The sequence below is a fragment of the Rousettus aegyptiacus genome, unplaced genomic scaffold (assembly GCF_014176215.1).
Source record: "Rousettus aegyptiacus isolate mRouAeg1 unplaced genomic scaffold, mRouAeg1.p scaffold_m13_p_2, whole genome shotgun sequence".
NCBI lineage: Eukaryota > Metazoa > Chordata > Mammalia > Chiroptera > Pteropodidae > Rousettus > Rousettus aegyptiacus.
Window position 1 is genome coordinate 157,017,939 of NW_023416295.1, and position 22,435 is coordinate 157,040,373.

Sequence of the window (22,435 nt, forward strand, 5' to 3'; positions counted from 1 at the left end):
GGAAAGGATTTATGAGTTCTAGACCTGGCTCCTCCCTCCCACTCTTAGCTGGATGGCACTGGGCAAACAGGGAACTTTTCTGGGCCAAGTTTTATTGCTCCTTCCTTAATCATTTTCTTCCTCCTTCTCCATGGATCATCACTCCTATCTTGACTGTTGTCATAGCCTAATGGCTGTGCCTTTGTTTTTAGCTTCTTTCTATGGGCATCTGTCCTGGAAACTTCAATCCAGTTAGCCTTTCTTAAACAGTGGGGTTCGTGGGGCATTGCTGCCCTTCAGCCCCTGCGGAGAGCTTCCTTTTCTCCTTAGGTAAGATATAAACTAGAATTTGAGGCTCTCAACCACCATCTTCCCACTATCCTCCACCCCAGCCAACCCGCTCAACCCACAGACACCCCAGACCGCCCTGTGTGTTCCTACCCCTGTGCCTTGTGCGGGCTGCTGTAACTTCTGTAGTGATCCCCGGCGACATTCCCTTTAAAGGACCCCTTTGAGGCTTACCTCCCCCATGAATCATTTCCTGGACACTCAGCCCTCAACGAGTTTCTTCTTACCCACTTCTGAACGACTTGGCCACAGATCATTCATTCATTTGTTCACCTCTCAGACGTTGATTGAGTGCCTTACTCTGTGCCAGGCCCAATTCTGGAAACGCAGCTGTAAACAAGAAAGACATGTCTCTGCTCTTCTTGTATTTACACTGCGGTAAAGGAAAGATGGACAGTAGACAAGAACATTCCCTGGAGGGCGAGAAAGCAGAACAGAGAGCTGCGATCGTTGTTGGGGTTGTGTGCTTTGGAACAGGTGGTTGGGAAAGGCCTGTTGAGGTGGTACCATTATAGGTGAGACATGAACAACAGGAGGGCACCAACCACACCGGGATCTGCAGGGGGGACCCAGGAAGAGGCAACAGCAAATGCAATAACAGAGGGGACCCAATGCCACCGACTGGGAGGCTTATAAACCACAAGGCAGGAGTCAGCTTGGAGGCTGTCATCTACTGCATTCACTGGAATTTGTCCTGTCCTGTCTGGTATCGTTCCTGTATTTGTGGGCGTGGGTGTATATCCCAGTATTAAATTAGACAAGGCTATGCTAGGGCAATAAATTAATCTTAAAATCTCAGTTGCATAATGTGAAGTTGCTTATTTGTTGCTCATACGACACGTCTAGTATGAGAGGCCAGGGATCTCTGCTGCACACAGTTGCTCAAGGACCCAGACTGATGGAGGCCACATGGACACCATGTAGGGGAAAGAGAGCTGGGTGGTCCCACAGAGGCTATGAAACAATTCAGTCTGGAAGTGTCATCCATCACGGTTCACAGTGCCCTGGTGAGAACCAGCCTAATTATAAAGTCATTAGAAAATGTGTGTATGTGTGTGGACATTCTGTGAGCAGGAAAGATCTCTGCCACTTGCTCCAACCCAGCTACGAAACCCTCGAGAACAGCTACTCTGTTTTATTTTGCTCTTTATTTCCTACACAGTGCCTGCCTCGTGGTAGATCTTAGCATAAATTTATCAATGCGAATTATTGGTGAAATCATCTCTCTTTTAATTTGCGCATTCAGGAAAACTCTTTCAAGGAATGCCCATAGGCTAGGTAAGCCCTAGTAGAGGCTAACGCGAGCATTTCTATATTCTTTATTTCAACTCTGCCTACTTACCAAAGGACTCGAGGAAATACTGAGATGAATGATGGGATAGTAACTGAAAGGTGCAACAAAGATATATGAAGACTCAAATTTTTGTTAATAGCAAGAAGTATACGTACTAATGGAGGTGGTCTTACACAGCAGGGGATGACCAGCACACCTGCAGGCAAAGGTAGGGCTTCAGGTCTCCATGGGGACATACAGCTATGGATAATGCCACCTAATGGAATGAGGATTCTGCCATGTTTAGGGACTTCCTTTGCCATTCTCATGCTGGGTTTCATATCCATCTGGCTTCCCACCCTAAATCTCCTGATTGATGAGGAGGCTGTGACTATGTGCTTTGCCCACCAGGTGCAAACAGCTGGTGTAAACAACAAGCTCCCAAGCGTTTCCTGCAAGGACCACTTTCCTAGGAGTATCCCTCAGCTGGCCCAGGTGTGAGCCTCTCTGAGGTCCATTCTTGCCACAGAGTTATGACAAAAGGCAGAATTTGTTAAATGCCTTGAGAGTGATTGACTCAGCAGAGGTAGATAAAAGCAGTAATTGTCATCTTAGCTATCAGAGTAACAATAGTCATGGGCTTGAGTGTGAGACATGCTATAATCTGGAGGCTGTGCAGGACTGGGGAAGAGGGCTGGACTGAAGCCTACGGTGCTGGAACAGGTTGCTGGGGAAATGAAGCTCCGGGGCCTGTCCAGTCAAAGCTCACTGTACAAAATATGCAGCCCCATTCAGCAAACATCAATAATGAGGTTTGCGCAGATCCCAATGAACGGGTTGGACAAGGACTGTCTTAGTCCCCAGTGACCTGTTTGTTCCTGATGGGGTCACAGGTGGTGGTTATAAGGAAAGGACTTGGTTCCTGGGGTAGAAAACAAGAGCTGGATAAGACCTCAGGACCCTGGACATCCAGGCCAAAAGGACAGGGCTGTGGCATCACTGGAGGCCGGGCAACATGGGTCACCAAGCAGGTCAGCTCAAGGCATGCTTCTGTCCTCTCTGTTTGGGCTGCTGTAACAAAATACCACAGACTAGGTGCCTTATAAACAACAGAATTTCACGCCGGAAGTCTGAGATCAGGGTGCCAGCAGGGTCGGATGAAGGTCCTCTTCTGGACCATAGACTTTTTGTTGTGTCCTCACTTGGAGGAAGCAGGTAGAGGTCTCTCTGGAGCCTCTTTTACAAGGGCACTAATCTCATTCATGAGCGCTCCACCCTCATGACTACACACCTTCCAAAGGCCCCACCTCCTAATACTATCACACTGGACATTAGGTTTTCAGCATGAATTTGTGGGAGTCAGGTGGGGGGCAGGACATAAACACTGAGAAGCTCTCTCTTTGGGCCAGGACACAGAGAGATACCGTGCCTTTGAGGCAATGAACTTCTGAGCCCACCACATTAGGGAGCAGGATGTCCAGTGCTCCTGAAAACTGTAGGGTCAGGCTTGGCTGAGAAGGGGACCTGTTCATCCTCTACCTGTCGGGCGGTTATTCTAGCTGGAGGCAGAATGGAGGTGGCAGGGCCGTCATCAGGCTTCTAGGCTGAACAGTCAAAATGCCAGCAGTTCGTTTTTATCAGCATCATTCTCACCTCGGCTCCCCACCACCCCCTCCTCTTCCTTTCCCTTTCAGAGCTATGTGCGAAGCGCTGGGTTGTGTGTGGGTCGGAGCAATACCTCCTTCACTCTTCCGGTTATAGGCTTGAGCTTATTGTAGGTACTTGAAAAATGATTATTGCGTCGAATCAGAGTCTCCCATTCTTATGAAATGGCTGCATTTGTGAGTTGTCTAAATATTGCAGGTATCCACCTACTTAGTGTCAGTGCCCCAGATGCTTCTGAAGTGGGTGCAGGGAAGTGAACGACAAGAGAGATGGGGACAAGGACCTGATTTTTACTGAGCACTCGCCACGAACCAGACATTGGTAGGCATTACGTATACGCTGTCCAACATAATTTTCACATTAGCGCTGAAAGTTTGTCATGCGTGTTATTTATGAGAAGCCTGAAGAGGTTTCGAAACTCGGCTAAGGCACATGATTAATAGTGGGGCATGTGAGTGAGTGTGTATGTTCCCATATGCACGCACACACACACAACCCTTTGTGCACGCACTGTTTACTTAATGTAGATCAGTACGTTTAATCTTCAGAATCGCCCCAAGCATGTAGATGGTTTTTTAACACTCTCGTTTTAGAGCTGAGAAGACTGAGATACAGAGAGGCAAGTGACAGGCCCAAGGTCATATGGCGTGTAAGTGGCGACTCTGGCCTGTGTCCTTGCTCAGACCACGATGCTCTACTGCTTGGTGACATGTAGCTGTCCTTGTTCCTCAGAAAATTTTAAATGTGTTGGGAAAGCAAAAGAAAATACATCAGAAGCTCCAGAAGATTTGAAATGCAATGCATCCATCCACCTGTGTGCATGTCGGGTGGTGGGGGTCTCTGGGGACGAGCAGGGAGACTCAGTGGGAGCAAGCTCTAATGGCACTGTCACCTGCTTCCTGGGCCTGCATGAGGAGACCTCAGACTTCGGGGGTCCCGCATGCTTTATTAAGTTAAAAATAATTAAAAGAATTGAAATGCCACCAGGAAGCACTGAGTCTAAAATTTTTTCACTCAGTTTTAGCATATCTTCAACAAAAGGCAATATATTCCTATTAAGGAGAGAAGAGAGGAAAGAAAGGACAAAGGAGGGAAAAACTTGGTACCCAAAGCTGCAGGGACATAAAAAATTCTTTAAAGAGGAATATTTGAGGTATATATTGATGGATCTAATTTTCCATCGAATGTGAGCAGCATTCAATGGGCTTTTAGAGTTCAGGGTCAAGGGCTGGGTTTATCGGCTCAGAGTTCTGGGCCCAGAGAGTCAGGGACAGGGCAGCCTGGCCTACACAGGAACGTGCTTCCAGAGCAAGGGTGCATGGGGGTGTGTGTGGGCGAGTGTGGTCGGCCTGGGACCTAAGTCTTCTTTGGGGAGTCGGGGGAGACCCATAGTGCTGGTAATTTAAAATCCAGCCTGAGTCAGGTCTGCTGGCTTGTATCTCTGCTCTGCTACCAGCTCCTGCCTCCCTGGTTGGCCTCGGGCAACTGGGGAGGAAGGAAGATCCCCCTGCCTGCCCCATCCGTGAGACCAGGGAAGGGTGTGGTCCCCCTAAGTATTGTAAATGTCTGAGAAGGAGAGAGGATGGTAGGAGGCTGCTACTGCTAATAAAAACGACTATGATCATGGTTTTAGCCTAAGTGTGTGGAACAATTCATTCCAGTTATGTGAAACTATTATTAGCAACACTGCTGCTTATATGTAACTGGTAACACTGAGGCTTCACGTAACTGGCAAGAATTCCTTCCCAAACTTGAGCCGTAAGTAGGAACATATCTCTTTCATTTTTCCAGTTAATCACGGATACCCTCATCTCTCCTGCGCGCATGAAGTCCAATGTGTTCCTCTCCTTTTCTTTGACTTTTCTAAGAACGCGGAGACTGAAACCATGAGAAGGGAGAGCAGTGGTGGTGGTCGTTCTCTGCCGTGTTCCCTCCTCAGACCCTTCTCCACTTTTCTCTTTCATGTTCTGCGCCCCTGAGGCCCAGCAGTTTGGGTCACTCCCCTCCTCCCGACTCTGGCTTCTGGTTCGGCCAACAGGAAGCAATAGAAGGAGCTCCGAGGAGAGAAGGAGAGTAGATTGGAGCTTATTTCTTCCCTCTTCTCCCTCGTCTCTGTCAAAACTGCATCCTTTCATGATTATGGCTTCTACAGGATGAGTCCTCCATGGTGATTCTTCTTAGGTTCCAGTAACACCATTTCTTCTTGTCCCTTCACTGTTATGAGTGGTGCCTTTGTTAGAATCACTTTTTTGAACGAGCTGAGGTAAATTCTGTTTCCTGTTGGGGTCCTGACAAACAGAGATGGTTAGGCCAACATGCACACTTAAAAAGAGAAATGCCTGGACTCTGGCCAACCCTTCCTTCTTTTGGGTCTCATTGCTACCCAGCATTGCTATTGGATGCTGTCCCATCTGACTGATGAGGCTGGGCCACTGCTGAGATGGTCCCTACATATGGCAGCTCCCACACAAGCTGACAGGCTCTTTAAGGAAGGATAATCCTTTCCTTTAGAGTTAGCAGTTGAGGGTCCCCTGCTTTCAGGGCACATCTCCAGGATGTCGTCCATCACGTAGATCCACAACCAAGGAGTCCTTTCTCTGCCTGAAAATCTACCCTGGGAGTGTACAGCTTGTCTTCTTAAACTTTCAAGTCACAGATCTTGTGAGACCTCATTTCACCTCTTTCTGAGGGAGGCGACCCTCAGTGATACCAGGGGCCCTTTTTCACACCACGTGATGCCAAAGTACTCACCCCAGCCTTCTAAGAGAGCTCTGTCAGGGATTTTTAGGTAACTTGCTGTCATCTCTCTCACTAAGGAAGAGGGAAAAAGTTAATGTCTAATAGAGTGCCTTGCCACACTATAATAATAAAAGCAAATGTTTGAGGCCTTGCGCTATGCTTGGTGCTTCCCATACTTTCTTTCATTCAGTCTTCACAACAAATGTTTCAGGAAGGCGCCATTTTAGGAAATAGGATGGCAAGGCTCGGAGGACACTGAGACAGGAAGGTCTTCTGACTGGCAGGCCAGGGTCTTCCTCTGTTCTGCCATAGCCTCGTTAATTGTAACGTAGAGCACAGAAGACCAGAAACAGGAAGGACTCAGGACATTTACAGTCCGGCTTTCACGCTGAGGCTGTGACTTGCTCGAGGCTCTGATTCCTCAGAGCTGGCCAGGTACTTTTAAGGATGGTTCTCAGCAACGCTCCAGGGACTCACTGTGTCCAACCTTGAGCTCTTCATTTTTCCTTCAAAACTCTTACTTTTCATCATTCTTCCCATCTCAGTGGTTGGCCCCACAACCACTTGAATTCTTCTGTTAAAACCCATTATCCTGGATCTCCCTCCCTCCTTCCTCCCCTCCCCAGGTGCTGCCTTCCTAGTTAGTCTCCTTTCTTCTTAAGACAAGATGTTCCTGGGATTCTGTCATCTTGGTCTATAGCACAGTAGGTCTTGTATCCCTTTGTCTGGGAGTAACAGCCATCTTCTTGACTACAAGGGAGGGAATCCCTTGTGCTAAGAAACTCTGAGGCTATAGGAATATCTCAGGAACACTCATTCTTAATCTCTAGTTCTGGGGCTCTCAGCTCCCTTAGGCGATCCACTGGCTGCCTAATTACCCAGATGGCTGGCTTCTCCTGCGGTGATTCCCTCCCCATGGCATAAACAAGGTAACAACATCACACAGGAGGCTGAGGTGCTCTCCCTCCTGCACACACACCCACAAATGGAGGGGAGGCCAGATGGTTGGGCTGTCAGAAAACATTGCTGTTTGCAAAAGCTTGATCTGCCCTAGGGGAAAGGCAGGGAGAGGAGCAGGCGCCTCTGCTTTCTGACTCAGCCACACAGGTTCAGGCCCTCCGTCCTTCTGCCCAGAGCAGTGTCAGGGCGGTACTCCTCGAAAGGTACAGTTGGGTATCAACTCATTTGTCTGGTTGCCAACATTACGTATCTGCTGGCTGGGTTGTTGGGGATACCAGTTAGGAGCAGCTGCTTTTCCAAAATTCAGATTCTGCAGCTGGCATCCTCTTGTTGGCCATTCTGCTTTCATATGATTAGGATGGCGCTCTGGAGACTCTGAGTTTTTAGATTGCTCCCTGGGACTGACTCGGGCTTTCATATTAATTATTTTCCAAGGCAATGTACAGCTGGGTCATATGTAGTCATATTTTTTCATGACACAATGCTCCAGAGGTTTACCACTTACAAGAGAAGGGGTGGGTAATGGCTCTGCATGGGAATTCTGTCTCATTGTCCTTCCTGGTCCTAGACTGAGTTGACCTTCTGTTGGAAACCTGTTTCTGTAAGCTGGAAGCATGGGAAACCCTCAGAGGGCCTCTAATCAACCTGGGGTGGCTTTCTGGGGGCCCTGGGATTTCAGGAGTATATAAAGGATGGAGAAGGGTTGCCTTCTACCTATTCATACTCTCTTCATGTTAACTTTCCTCCTTTACATCCCTGTAGCAATTGAAATCTAAAGGCTTATGAAGTACAGCAAGGCTGGGCCATTTTCTCATGAGCCTTAGAGACTTCTTTAGGGGTTTGTACCTTGTGAGGAGGTTCTGCTCAGTAGCCTGAGTGCAGATTGCCCTACCTGTCTAGAAGACTTCATCCCAAGTGGACTCTGTGAAAATTTCTTCAGTCACATAATCTCTGTCCTAGGCAGGCGAGCTCCTTGTGAACCTCCAAGGCTTTGATGCTCCCCACCTCCCCTAGTTCTCGCCCTCCCTGTGAGGTGTTCCCTGAGGGCCTCTTTTCCCAGAAGGCTCAGCAAAGCGCACGACATGGCCTCAGAGCTCTGAGGTGGGAGCACCCAGCTGATTTAGTGGTCTATCAAGAAGATTTGGATTATTTATTGGAAATGCCCATTATTTATGGTGGCTCATGGCCCTGATAGCACAGGAAAAGGCTGTTTTTAAAAATAAAACTCATAAAAAATAACTAGGCCCATGATTTATCAGTATGGAGGAAGGGAGCCATTCATTTCAGTTGGAGCAAAGAGCTCTGAAAGAACTCCGGATTGTCTTTCCAGAGACCTTGGAGGAAATTCCTGTAGGGACTGGAAGATCTGAGTACAAAGAGTTCAAAGGGGATTATAAGATGAAAATCAAAGACACGTGCTTCTCCATACCTCATCCTTAATCCCCTTCTAGCTATATTTATAAGTTTTCTAAATTTTGAGCTCCTCAGACCTAATTACTTATTTTGGGGTGACATCAGTTTTAATTTTCTTATCTACAAAGTATTTAAAAGTGGGAGATGACATGTGACATGAGATGAATTCGCTGCCTCAGGCACCCTGGGCAGAGACCTAAATTCCTACTAGAAAGTTTTTCCTCCTTCTCTCTCGCTCTCCCTTGCACCCCCTTCCCCCACCCCCTCCTCCTCCTCCCTCCCTCCTTCCCTCCCTGCCTCTCCCCCCCGCCCCCCTGCCACCTCTCTCCCCCCTCTCTCTCCCTCTCTCCCTCCCTCCTTCCCTCTTCCTTCTCCTTCTCCCTTTCCCTCTCTCCCCTCCTCCAGTCTTTCCATTGTGACCCAGATACAGCAGGTGTCATGGGCAGTCTCTGTTCATCCTTGGGCACAACCCTCCCCCAGGAACAAATGCAGAATTCTTCAAGCACTGTTAAGGAAAGCAGGTTTTAACGAATCTTTACTGAAGATGCCATGGAGAGGCAAATGAGGTGGTTGTACTACCAGTCGCACGATAGAAGTTAATGAAAATTTCTGCTGGGTCTCTTCGCAACCCCCTCTCCAGCTTGTCACTTAAATTTCTTCTTTGGTGGCAGCACCCTCGTCTCCCTCTCTGCCCTTCCCCATCTCTTCCCTCTGGCTCTAGGCTTTTCTGAGACCTGCATCTACTTCCAACACCCTCATCCGGCGTCTCATGTAGGGAAGTGTAACTCTCTTTTGGCCGCCCCTCTTTTGTATCTTAATGCGCGTTATCCTGCTCAGTAAGCAAAATTCTTCCCTTAGGATTTGCCTTCCTTGGAATGTGACAGGGAATTTTTAGTAAATAACAAAATTTTTCTACTGTTCTAAATACTGTTTTTTCCATTCATTCATTCATTCATTCATTCAATAAATGTGCATAATAGGGTATATCTGGTGACAGCTGTGACCATATTCATTGTGAAAAAGCCATTCAAACTGTCCATGGTAAGGGCAGAGCAGGATGGGGTGGGGAAAGTGATCGGGTTAACAGCCACATGGGGGTTCAGAGTGATGAGATCTTAAAACTAAAAGTGGCCTTCGAGATCGATGGCAGGCATTCCACCTGGGCCTCAGTGTTGTTTCCTTTAGTTGGGGAGAATAAGAATCAGGCCGAAGATGTGGATGTGTGTCTTGAGGCAGGGAGGTACTGGCCTCTGCCTGGCAGGATTTGTGGCAAGGAGGTTAGAGATCTGAGGAGCTTTACTAACATACATAAACTGAAGAAGTAACAGAAGCGGCAGTGTTAACCGTCAGTGGTAAGGACAAATCCTCATCCGGATGCTTACTGGGCGAGGCGGTTGCGGGTTGGCCAGGACTTAGATCTCATGGGGCTGTACGTGTGTCCATCCAGTCGTGGCAGGAATGAGAGAACCACAAAACTCCCTACCAGCTGACGGCTATCGTGATAGACTTGTCCAGCTTCCTCTCCTGTAGAATTTCAGCAATGTCTCCAGATTCCCCGGCAGGCAACGATATTTCTAAACTTCCCTGGAGGACCTCAGGAAGCTTGGTTGGGGGGTGGGGGGCTGTCGGGGTGGGGACGGGAGCTATGCTGATTCAACTTGCCCAGCTGCGTGCCAGCAGGGTTACTTCTCAGCCGTGCTCACTATCGACTGGTAGAAAATTAACATGAAACCAATGCCCAGAATCTCCAGAGGTTAGACATGTACATTAACATCTGGCCATGAACAGCATAACCGTGCTGTCAAAAGCAGGGCTGCTGGACCTAGATGACGATGATGGTGACAATGATGATGACAATAGGAGCTGTCATTTATTTAGGTCAACCACATGCCAAGCATTAGGCTGAGTGCCTTATAAGCATTCCCAGCATGTCCTCAGGGCAACCCTGTAAGGCAGGTGCCATTTTCTTTATTATATAACGTCCCTCTTCTAATTACCTTCTGCATTTAAACTCAAATATGTCTGATGCTAAATTCTGCACTTCGAGCCATCTCTGTAAGCAAACAAAACAAGCAAATAATTTCTCCCCTCCACACACAGCTGAGCCACAAACAGGGTAACAGGGTGCTCTGTCAGGCTCAGCATGGCCTGCCAGGGCCTCTGGGACTGTTTACCAACCTAAATGAACTAATGTAGTCATCAAGGTGAAGGGAAGCTTGGAGAGCGAACCAGTTTTCAGTGTTGCTGGGTATATAGGAGTGATAGCATGTTTCTCAGGGCTTACGGAGACTAGGACAAGTGAGTAACTCTCATTTCCCCAGGCTCTATCAGCCTTAGGGAGAATTGAGGCAGAATCACACTTGCGGTAATAATGCTGTGGGTTCTCTAAGCTTTCCCATTTTCCATAGGTCCTCAGGGCTCCGGTCTACCAGTGACAGTCTCCTTGGCAGTGCTTTGCTCATGCTTGGACCACTGCTGGTGCCATTGAGCGTCATCTATTACACAGGACTGTGTTCTAGGGTTGCAAATGAATGAGGGGTGGGAAAGCAGATCATAGATATGCAGCATTCTGCTCCCTAAGATCCTCTCTTGCCATGATTAGACGGGAGATGATGCCTTGTCGCTCACAGAGTAAATCTGGAGCAGACTTGGCAGTTTGCAAAAGGCTTTCACAGAGATCTTACCAATAGCAGCTACTTAAAAGAAGTGGTGAAGTCTTCATTCATCCTGGCATGGTGCTGGCTCATAGCTGGTCCTCAGTAAATGTGAGCTGAACAGTGACAAGTGTTTCTTAGGTGTGTTATGTTAGCCTGGGAGTGGAGGGTCAGGAGGTGAAAGGCAATGTGCAGTGTAAACATTAGTTAATCAAAGATTCTAATTTTGAAGTGTGGTATAGTAAAAACTGCCTTTGGAGTCGGGCAGATCTAGGTCACGTCTTAACTCTGTCACTTACCAGCCATGTGATCTTGAGGAAGGCGCTACCCTTTCTGGGTCTCAGTTCCATTCATTCAAAAAAATGAGATGTAAAACCTCCCTCACATAGGTAAGTGAGGATGAAACGAGGTCGCAGACTCATGCACCCACGTGTGACGCCCTAACTGCAGAGCAGCAGCCTGTGGCAGACACACTTGTGCGACGCGCACATCCCCTCAGCCACCCCGGAGGTCGCTGCGGCTCTCTGTCTGCGGGCATCCTGTCTGTGGGGAGCATGCTCAGCCTGTGCACAGGACAAGCTTAAGTGCCAGGGAGTCAAGGCCAGCAGTGATGGACTCCTGCTTGCTCACCCCGCAGTGTAATGATTCTGAGGTGTGTTTCACAGTCTCTTAGCAGGTCCCCAGTGAGACCAAGTCCAAGTGGCCTGTGGCATTAACCTTTTCATGAACCTGTCCATGTTGTCTTCCCTCCCTTGTCTGTCTTACCCACTACTACTCCCTCACCACGCTTCCTGGGAGCACCTCCCAAATAAACCACTTTCAAATCTTTCAAATCTTTGACTTAGAGGGTAACCCAAAAGAAGACACAAACAACTACTGAAAGCTGCTATTACTGTGATTTTTAAAGGGCATGAATGTAATAATTAATACAGAAAAATATAAAATACTATGGGAGAAAACAGAGGAAGTTTAGTCCCAGCCAATGAGAGCTTCAGGAAGAAGGTCATGTGTAACATTTGATCTGGATGTTAAAGGATGTGAAGGATTTGTACATGAGGAGATGGATCAGGGAAGGGCCTTCCAGGGCCTAGAACAGGATCTCATGTCCACTTTTCTAATGATTCTTGCAAAAGCTGTCTGTGAGTCAGGTGGGCCGACATGTCAGGCACGTCCTCACACCAGTCTCATCTGGACACTGAACTCACTGGCCGGCATGGCCCTGGCACTCGGGCCTTGTGCTCAGCACACTTTCAGGCTGTACTTATTAGTGCACGTTATACAGGATTAGTGCTTCAGCTTCCCTTATGCCCCTGGAGTGTGGTCCTGTAACCTCTTTCCATCGCCAAGCTCTTTTCATGGTCTGTGGGGATCCCACTAAGCACTCTGCACAGTGCTCACTGCAGCATCTCATGGGTATCGAGTCTTCTCAAGGCATCGGTGAGATTTCTATCAGCATTTCTCAGCGTCCTTTGGGGAACATCATCTGACTCCAATGCTTGGACCTGGTAGAACACACTGGGGCCCCTAAGTTTGAGACATTAGGTTCAGGTTGTGTTTCTTTTACTTACTTGTTGATCCTTCATCATTTGAGTGAGCGAATGCAAGATGTCTCGACATACCCAGAGGACATACTCTCTCCTGCTAAAAATGGAGAGAGAAAGAGAAGCAATGCCATTGTGCCCGAGATGCGTCTTTGCTTTCGTTCAAGTAAAATATGATAGAAGTGGCAATCATATAGGTAAGAGCTGAATTCCCTTGATGAAGCAAAGTTGTTGGGAGGAAATTCAGTTTGCTCAGACCCCTCTTTGAGGAGCGCATGTGAAACCATTGCTTAGATGGATAAAAGGAAGGAAATGTAGGGAGAAGGTGATGATCTAATGTACTCTGGACCTTCTGTAGCCTCGTGTTACCTGGCGAACCATTTGGGACCTCCCATATGAATTCTGTTCTAATGTGCCAGAGAGCTGGGTCTCTTGGTCTTCCTCTGCAGGAGTAAGCTGAGAGACGGTCGGTCACGTGACAGGGTCATAACTCTGGAGAGGTGAGAATGCTGTCTCTCAGTCTTATCAGCTTTGCTTTTCTCTTTCAGAGGTCCCGAAAACAGAACAGACTTTTGAAGAACGCCTAATACTCAAAGCTTTCTTGCTAAAGTTTGTCAATGCCTACTCACCCATCTTCTATGTGGCCTTTTTCAAGGGGAGGTGAGTGTTTTAGTGCCATATATGGAGGGAAAATTTATCACTCAGTCTGGGTTGTCCACTAGAATCAGCCTGTCCCTATTGTCAGTTCACATCCTCAGCCCCGTTCCCCATCTCCACCTCTACCTGGCTGTTTATGAAGCAGTGGTTTTAACACTAAATCATTTTGTATTAGCATCTCCAGATTCTGATAAGTAGGGAAACTCTACAGGTATTTGGCTCTGAACTCTGCAAGGCTTAGAAGAATTTGTGTCTCCCGACTTTGAGGATAAGGCAGGAGGGAATTTCATGTCTAGCCAGGGGCTCTTAGGTTTTGCAATGTAATTCTGAAGCTAAATACCGAGAGTTAGTGCAGACTTCACAGCCTAAGAGCACAGTCTTTCATAGCACTGCCCTCACTTCAGACACTGGCCAGAGCTCTGGGGTTCCCAGGGCCACTCATGATTAAGACAATAACCTCTATAACCAGTAACCCCTCAAGTTCAATAATTCACTAGAGCAAATTACAGAACTCAGGAGCATTCTATACTTAAAATTATAGTTTTATTATAGTGAAGGGATACAAATCCAAGCCAGCGAATGAGAGAGGCACATACGACAAGGTCTAGGAGGGTCCTAAATGGGAACTTCCAGGTCCACAGGACATGTCAGCTTCCTGGCACACTGATGTGTACCACCAACCATGAAGCTCATCCATACTTCAGTGTTGAGAGTTTTTATTGGGGCTCTATTACATAGGCAAGATTGATCAAATCATTGGCCATGTGATTGAACTTAATCTTCAGTCCTCCTCTCATTCCCTTAGGGAAGGGTGCTATTATGTGGTGCAAAGGCCCAGCCCTCTAATCACATGGTTGGTTTTTCTGGCCTGGTCTTCCTCATCTTGACTGATCTCATTAGCATAAACTTAGGTATAGTCCCAAGAGCCTACAAAGATTAACAAAGACTCCTATTTGGAAGTTCCAAGGATTTAGAGGCCCTTCCCAGGAATGAGCAACAAAGACCAGTCAGATTCTGCATCCAGTCAAATTCTGGATGTAAAATCGCTTCTGATAACTATATTTTGTGGTCAGATCAATTGGCTACCTTCAAGGAGATTTCCCAGTATGCATCAGCTATGTCAGGAAAGCTTCCTTAGAACTAAATGCTCATCGAGCAGCATTGATAGCAAGAGCTGTCATCATCCACATTTGATAATTTCTTTTAAATGTATTTGTGGTCCAAACCACAACCTCTTCCCAGGATTTCTGCCCTTGACTCTCATGAAATTATATATAGTAGCAGAGAGACTATTCGTATTGATGAGTAGATACTTCATTGGTGTTTTCTATCTAGATTTATTATCAATAACAAATGGCATACATATGATATTCTAAGTAAAAAAATAAACAGGGTCCTAACTTTTAGATAAACTTGTAGTATAGTGAAAGATAGTCTTGGCATTAAGCACCCTGTTATCTCCAAAAAGTGATGTAATAAAAGATGTAAAGAAAGTGTGAGGGGAACACTTGATGAACAAAGACAAGAAGACCTCACAGAGAAGGAAAGGTCTAAACTGAGCCCTAGATAGATGAGTATGGTTTTAACTGGTGGACACAGGAATGACATTTCAAATAAGTGAGATTCTTCTGATTACCTGTCTGGTTCCATGACTGGCTTTTACCTCTCTGCTTCTCTCGCCTGCCAAGTCTTCTTATCCCCAGTAAAATTAGTACTGCTTCGAAGAGGAAAGAGTCAGGCTTCTTCCATTCCTTTGACTATTTTCAGTAAGAAGTCTAAATTTTTCTTTTTTGATGTCAGGAATTTCCACTTACAATTTTTTAGTCTGTCTCACCCTTTGTTTCCTGGGAAATCAAGAAAGCTCACCAAAGAGCTGCAATCGGAAATCAATTCTTGAAACTAGTTGAGGGATGAAGATGCACATACAGTACACTTAGAGAAAATCCAAATTTCATTGTGTTTAGTATCAGAAGTTATCGCACACATGCGTGTGCACGTGCACGCACACTTACATGCACATGTGCCCTTTGACTTTCCCAGCCCTACACTAGACCCAGCCTTACCCCTATCTCATGGAGGTGAACCCTAGGTGTTATAGATGATTGTTAGCTGATAATAGGGTGATTTAGCACCTGCCTTGGCCAGCACTTTCAAGAGAGACACTAGGCAGTGGTTATTCCTCTGAAGGCATACCCTCAAGCATCCCTGACTTTCTCTCTTTCCCTAACTCTTTCTATACTTCTCAATTTCAGGTTTGTGGGCAGACCTGGAAGCTATGTTTATGTGTTCGATGGTTACCGCATGGAAGAGGCAAGTAACAGCCACTGGCGTTTTCCACCTGGCTAGTAGTGGTTCGTAGATGCACCTGCCTGCCACTCCCAGCCCCATCCTTATCCTCATTACAGCATGGCTGAATTCACATGGTTGCTTCTCTAAGCTCACTTGGTCTAACGGCTCATTCCTTTGTCTTTTCCTCTCTGCAGTGTGCTCCTGGAGGCTGCCTCATGGAGCTCTGCATTCAGCTCAGCATCATCATGTTGGGGAAGCAGTTAATTCAGAACAACATCTTTGAGATCGGAGTCCCGTATGTAATGAACTCTTCTCATCTCTCTGGTTTCCATCAGGGCTTAGCTCAGCAGGGCCAGTCTTTCAGCAGGATTTTCATGGCCTCTCCTTTTCTCAGCTAACTTGGCTATTTACTGCTCTGTCTACATGCCAATAACTTTCCCCAAAAGGCGGGGCTCTTCCCACAAGCCTTGTTTGCCAATCTGGTTCGGGATGCTTGAGCCTCAGAAAGATTCTGCACCTCATTAAGTACATGTAACTAGGTAGTGACAGGGCTATGAATCAGGCATCTCTGACTTAAAGGTACCTAATATTTTTAATGCTGTCTGTTCTTGCAGTGAATAAGTAAAAGAGACTTTCAATATGGTGGATACATGAATATGAAAGCTTGAAAGATAATGCAGCCATTTAGAAAGATCTCTAGTCTATGGCCATGTTACCCTGAATGTGCCAGATCTCGTCTGATCTCGGAAGCTAAGCAGGGTCAGGCCTGGTTAGTACTTGGATGGGAGACCACCTAGGAATACCAGGTGCTGTAGGTGGTAAAAAAAAGAAAGAAAGAAAGAAAGAAAGAAAGAAAGAAAGAAAGAAAGAAAGAAAGAAAGAAAGAAAGAAAGAAAGAAAGAAAGAAAGAAAGAAAGAAAAGAAAGAAATATCTCTAAGAAATTATGGAATATATGATCTTAGGAGGGGGAAGGTGCATTGGTGCATTGCTGGGGAAACAGAACGGATTTTCATGTGGATTCTCTCTCATAAGCAGAGGGGTTTCTTCCAGGCTGTGTCTGTCTCTGGAAAGAAGGCTATTGCCATCATATGTAATGAGATAGTCTGCCATTATTTCTTTTAAATAAACAATTTCTTTTGGGTGTGGATATCTTCTCTAAACAAACAACAGACTGAGTCAGGTTCATCAAAAACACTTCCTGGTCTAGGCGGTACTACAGATGGAGAAAGTAAGGCTCATAGAGATGGCCACTCCCTGATCAAAGTCTTGTCAGGGTCGTGGCAAGGACAAGAGCCCAGAATCTCTCTAAACTGATTGAAAGGTCACTGGATCCTAGGTTCCTTGAGTTGAAAGGAACCATTAGAGGATATACAATCAAATTCCTTTCTCTATAGAAAACTACCCCAGACTTGCCTGCTTTGATGTGGGGCTGTAACTGTCTGAAAGGTCCCCAGAGAAAACTATTGTTTGGTTTTCCTCAGAAACCCACTTACAGAGCTAAAGTTATAATGGAGAAAATTTAGTTTACCTGGGAAGAAAACTCTTTTTTCCAATGAGAGCTCTACTTCAAGGAATGAGAATCCTCAACATCCCCTCTTAAAACTTTGCATCCCAGTCCTCAGAACAGATCTCACCATCACCCACCATTAATTAGGCTGAATTCTTAGGATGGTTTTCTGCCCCCACAGTGGGACAACCTCAGGTAGCCTGTGGGTATGTGCTTTTCTTGCAGGAGGTTTGGCGTCTGGGCATCTTGTTCCACCTCCCGGCTTAAGCCAGTGTCTAGTCATCAGTTGGGAAATCATCAGTCTTTAGAAACTGAACCCTCTGAAACTGTGCTCTGTTTTCATCTTTCTGATCGAAAGATACTCAGCGATATTCATCAAGCAAAGCTGGTGAAACACAGGGTTGTTGTTCTCTAGGAGTTTACCATTTCAGAGAGAACACAGTGATTACAGACAAACAGCCAGAAAATATACAGACCAAAAAAAGATCTACCAACACCACATCTAGCCCCTTTGAAGTTACAAGACCAGCCCCTTCACCACTGCTACAAAGAAAGTGTGTGTTCTGCTTCACAACATCTGGGGAAGATACCTGCCCTTCTGGTACATTGTTGCTCTGCTTTGGATGGGATTATATATAGCCTGTGGGCACGAGGTGCCCAGTTTTTCATTCCTGGACATCTGCTCTACCACTTAGTTCTTTCACTATGGACCCAGAAGCCTTTATGAGAGGCAAGAACTCAGGCATATGTTTGGACAGTGTGTTGGCACGTTCCCTACCCATCAGCTCCATCAGCTCCATAACAGATGAAACTAACACACGGCTGTTTGCCTTGAAGGCTAAATTTCCTTGTTTATGCTTGATGTTTTTAATATGCCACAGTTAATTGATGGCAATTGCATAGTAACTCATAAAGCTGTGGGCAAGTCACTTCTGTAAGTCTCGCTGTCCTCATCTCTTGATGAAAATGATCTCCGAGGCACTCTCGTTTCAGCTCTAACATTCTGTGAACCTCTTCTCTCATCGGTGAAACTAGTCACTGCTAATTCCAAATACAAGTCACTTCTGTTTCAAATATTTTTCCTCATTTCAGTTTCTGATCTGCTAAAAGACACATGCCACATAATTACAGAGTTGCATTCAGGGATGTAGAACAAAAGTTTTCCCATCAAACCCTAGGTCTTTTATCTTCAAACATCTTTACAATTTTATGTATTTTGAGTCTGGTCACATGAAATCATTATGATTATGATTATTGGATCTTCCATTCTCTCTACTCAGAACCTACTCTCAATAAAGTAGGTCCATCCAATCTAGTTCAAGCACCTGGCAATATCCTTATGCATGACTGTTGAGAAACGTGAAATAAGCAAGAAAATAAAAAGGAGTCTTTCATTGTCCAAAGAGAAATGACAGTTGAGCCTGATAATGAGGAAGGAGCAGTGTAAATTATAAAAACTAGACCTGGTGGTCTTTAGTTCTTTCGTGGCGGTAGCACATTGCTGTGGACAGAGATCGGATGGTCCAACAGACCTGGGTTTAAATCCAGGCCTTGCAATATACTTACTCTGTGACCTTGGGAAAGATTTAGAAAGATTTGCATACAACATGGTTGTGTGAAAATACAGCATGGTTATATGCTCCACTATCTAGAAAATAGAAAATAATGACTGTCTGAGAAAGGAAGAACCATTCTTGGGGGATCCACGTGTTACTTAGCGTTATTGGCTTATATGTTTGTAAGTGATGCTTTGTAAATGTTCCAAGCCCAGGGAGTGAGACTAGAAAGAGCAACTGCAGAATATGGTCTTCCTCGTTTGTCCCTGGCCAGGTTGCTTTTGGTTTGTAGTGTAACTCATATGTACATTCAGAGCCTGCCTCAAAGTTCTTTTCTAAGGGAAAAAGTAACCTTAGAGGCCAGACTTGATTTTTTTAAAAAGAAGCAAATAATTCTGAGGATTTAGGTAGGTGATTATGCTAGATAAGAAGATTTGGGGTAAAAAATATAAGATTATACAGATATAAAATTGACTATCTATAATGTTTATCATCTACTTGTGAGAGCAATTTTCTAACATTCTTCCAAAGAAAATCTTAAAATGTTAAAGACTACCTAATTGAACTTTATTAGGTCAAGCAGTCAGCCATCATTTATCTCTCCCTTTGAGGGAACAACATTCTCATTAGATTCCTGATGTGTGTGTTTGTGCGCACATGTGTATTTGTGTCTGTGTTGCAAAAAAATGCCACAACTGCAATGTTGATGACTTTGAGAATCTTACAGTCCAGCAGGTTTCTTGAATTAGAACATTGTTTCCTAATCTTCAGTCATTTCTGAGCCAACTTTAAAATCTTTTCCTCATATCTACCTGAATAGCTACTTACATGTTAATTTCCTCTAAACTAATAAGTTTTTTATTTAAATCCATAACGTTCCTGAGAATGGAAAACTAACACTATCAGTCACCATGAGTGGCAAATAACATTAGAAAGAAATGCAATTAGCCTGAGATCTGCATTCTCATGGTTTCCAGGAAGGCACACAAGCATTGGGGAGGTTGTAACGACCTACCAGCGAGGGGCATATCTGGTTTTGTCCTTGACTGCAGTTAGAGGGACTGAATGAGAACAGGAAAGGAAATAAGTTTAGGTTCTCTAATGAGATGTAAGCCAAGGGTAGAGACCGTCCAAGGTGTCACATGAACTGGTAGTAGAATGTGTCCTTTGCACAGGAAACATTGGTTTAAAACAATATTATCACCTCTTAATCCCGTAGGTCTCCACGAGCCTGGCACAGATAGCAAACACATCCAAGAATACTGCACTGCCACCCTTCAGAACCTTGGATGAGCTTCGCCAGCTCTCTCAGACGCTCCCTTTTGCTGCCCCTACATGTGGCAAGTGCCCAGACAGGGCCACTGCAGAAGCCCAGATCTGTCCAGCCATCTTTCACCAGGCAGCAGCATGGCTTGCCTTTGCTAGGCCTGGTTCAGACGCCCTGGAGATGGGTAAACAAAGAGCTTCCCCAGGAGACAGTAAAACTGGGGGCACCAGGCACTTTAAAAGCAGTTCTAGGACTAACGAGACATGATAACAGATAAAACTGGGTTGCATGATCTGGCGTTGGACTCTCCCCTCTCATGCCACCCAGGCTCCTGGGACCTGACAGTTGTAGCAGATGCTTTCCAGAGAGGAGCCGGGTAGTTTGGACATTATGGGCTTCAGAATAACACTCATCAACGGTGCCTTCTGAGATGACTTCGGGCGCGGCAAACAGCGTGGCAGACTCTGATCTTGTGCTGTTTATTATCCCAGGCCACTGATTTCCCTCTTCCCCACCGCCTCACACATACCACGCCTTCCCTTTCCCCATACATGTTTGTGGAAGATAGACGTTGCATCCAAACTGTGTTTTGCCTCTAAAACATGACACACCACATCCCAACGTCTTGCTGTAATTTTATGTCGAACTTAGCTCCAGTATTCCTTTAAGCAAAATTGGAAATGGGCATTTTATCATTCAGAAAGATGGCTCGTGTGTATGTGTGCGTGTGGCAGGGAGGGGCGGGGGGCAGGTATATGCTACTTTTTCAAGAGCCAGATTCTCCTGGGCAAAGTCTGAGGAGACAGAGCAGGTAGATCAGTACTTCCACTGGCAGGATGTCCTCCACCCCTATTCGTATTAAAAGTATAAGACCATATCCCAAAATAGCTATAATATAACCCCGGACACAGCCAGTAAGATTTTATAAACTTTTCACTTTTTTTGGTAAATGTGATAAATATTACATTTCAAGACATAAAACAGTCTCTCTTTAAAGCCATCACAGGCAAAGGAGGTCAGCGTTCTCCTCAAATACAGTGGAATCGGGCCATGAATTCGAAGTTTAAGGAACAAATTTGAACTTTGTCAGGTGTCGTGAAAAGGAATACATCGCTCAGAGGTTGATGTGTTTGTCTTCTTTGGGCCATTTAGGGCTTGGTTCTGCCTTCTTTAATGAGGCTGGCGGCTGTTGCTCCAGGGTCAGAGGAGGACTGCCTGGGGCCCAGATTCCTGCCAGCAGGAGGCCCTAGGTGTGACAGACACTTCCCATGGTGAGCCCATGGGGCACAAGCAGAGGAAAGGCTCTGAGCTTTCCCGAGAGTGTCTCAGACTTGTCATTAAAAAGGGACGGAAAAATTGCAGATGAAAAGGATAAGGAGGTAACATCAAAGGAGTTATTTTAACGAGCAAGTGCATCATACGGTCGGAATCATAATCTGAAGTTTTCCAAAAGACCCATCTGTATGTTATACAACTTACAGGATTCCTGTTAAATCCCTCTCTTGAGGGACTTTCCTCATTAATCTTTTAAAATGGTCACTGAGATGTGCAGTAGGGAAACTTGTGGGAAGGAGGGGTTCATAAGAATTGTTCGTGGGGTACTTTTTCCCCTTATCATTTTCGACCTACCCGCAGTGCGTTATACTGCTGAACACAGACAGAGTCCTTCCAGAAGCTCTTCTACTGCCCTCACCTTCTTTGCCACATGGTCTTACAGTTGGCCTTCTGTTCCTGTGTGCCCCTTCCTTGCCCTTTGAAGCCTTCTTTCCCTCCATCCATACCTTAACTATTGATATGTTTTCCACTCTGCTCCATCCACATGTGGTGCTCATTGTAGGGTTTCAATTGTTCTCTCCATGATGACTCTCAGATCTTAAGCTCCAACCCAGACCTGTTTTCAGAGCTCTAGGGCCATAATAAAATTGCTCTCTAGACATCCATACTTATTTGCCTCATGGGATCCTCTATCTCAACACTTCCTCCTCATCAAAACTACCTTTTCTCTAGTGTTCACTGTCTCAGCAAACTGTACCACCCCATCCACACACATGCCTAAAGACCCTTGTTCCTCATTCTCCTTCTCTTTCCACACATAATTCTCCAGCAGCTTCTTAACCCTACCTCCTAAGCATGTCTTAATCTACTTCTTTTTATATCCATTGCAATCGTCCCAGACTCTGCTACTGTAATCTCTCACTTGAACCATTGCATAACATGACGTATGAGGCCATCGATGTCATGAACTTGCACTCTCTTGTAAGTCTTATCTTCTGTCACTGTCTCTCTCTTCCGCTCTATGTTCTTAGCATTTTGAACTCCATTCAGTCCCTTCTATGAGCCATTCTCACATTTGCCTTTGGCTGTTGCACAAATAATTTCCTGTGCTTAAAACATACCTTCGCCCATCACACCACTCTCCCTCTTTCCCATGCTGCTTCTGTTGTCTTTCATCATTTAGTTGATTTACACATCTCTTCCTCAGGGAAAACATCCTCTGCTTTAGGCCAGGTTTCTTTGTTTTATGTTCTCATACTTGCCTAAACTTCTCCTTTATAATCCTTATTACACATTACAGGCAACAGTTGT

At 45.7% G+C, this 22,435-nt stretch overlaps 1 protein-coding gene and 1 pseudogene across 3 annotated transcripts in view; both read left to right on the forward strand.

Annotated features, from left to right (window-relative positions):
• The window catches only part of ANO2 (anoctamin 2), a 291,146-nt gene that overhangs the window by 229,999 nt on the left and 38,712 nt on the right, over positions 1-22,435 (forward strand). For all 3 annotated transcript variants that reach the window (XM_016162765.2, XM_016162764.2, XM_016162767.2), the window contains 3 exons: positions 13,121-13,232; positions 15,482-15,539; positions 15,713-15,813. In XM_016162765.2, the coding sequence (XP_016018251.2) occupies positions 13,121-13,232; positions 15,482-15,539; positions 15,713-15,813 (271 nt within the window). The remainder of the gene's footprint in view (positions 1-13,120; positions 13,233-15,481; positions 15,540-15,712; positions 15,814-22,435) is intronic.
• LOC118614034 lies at positions 16,218-16,336 on the forward strand (annotated as a pseudogene).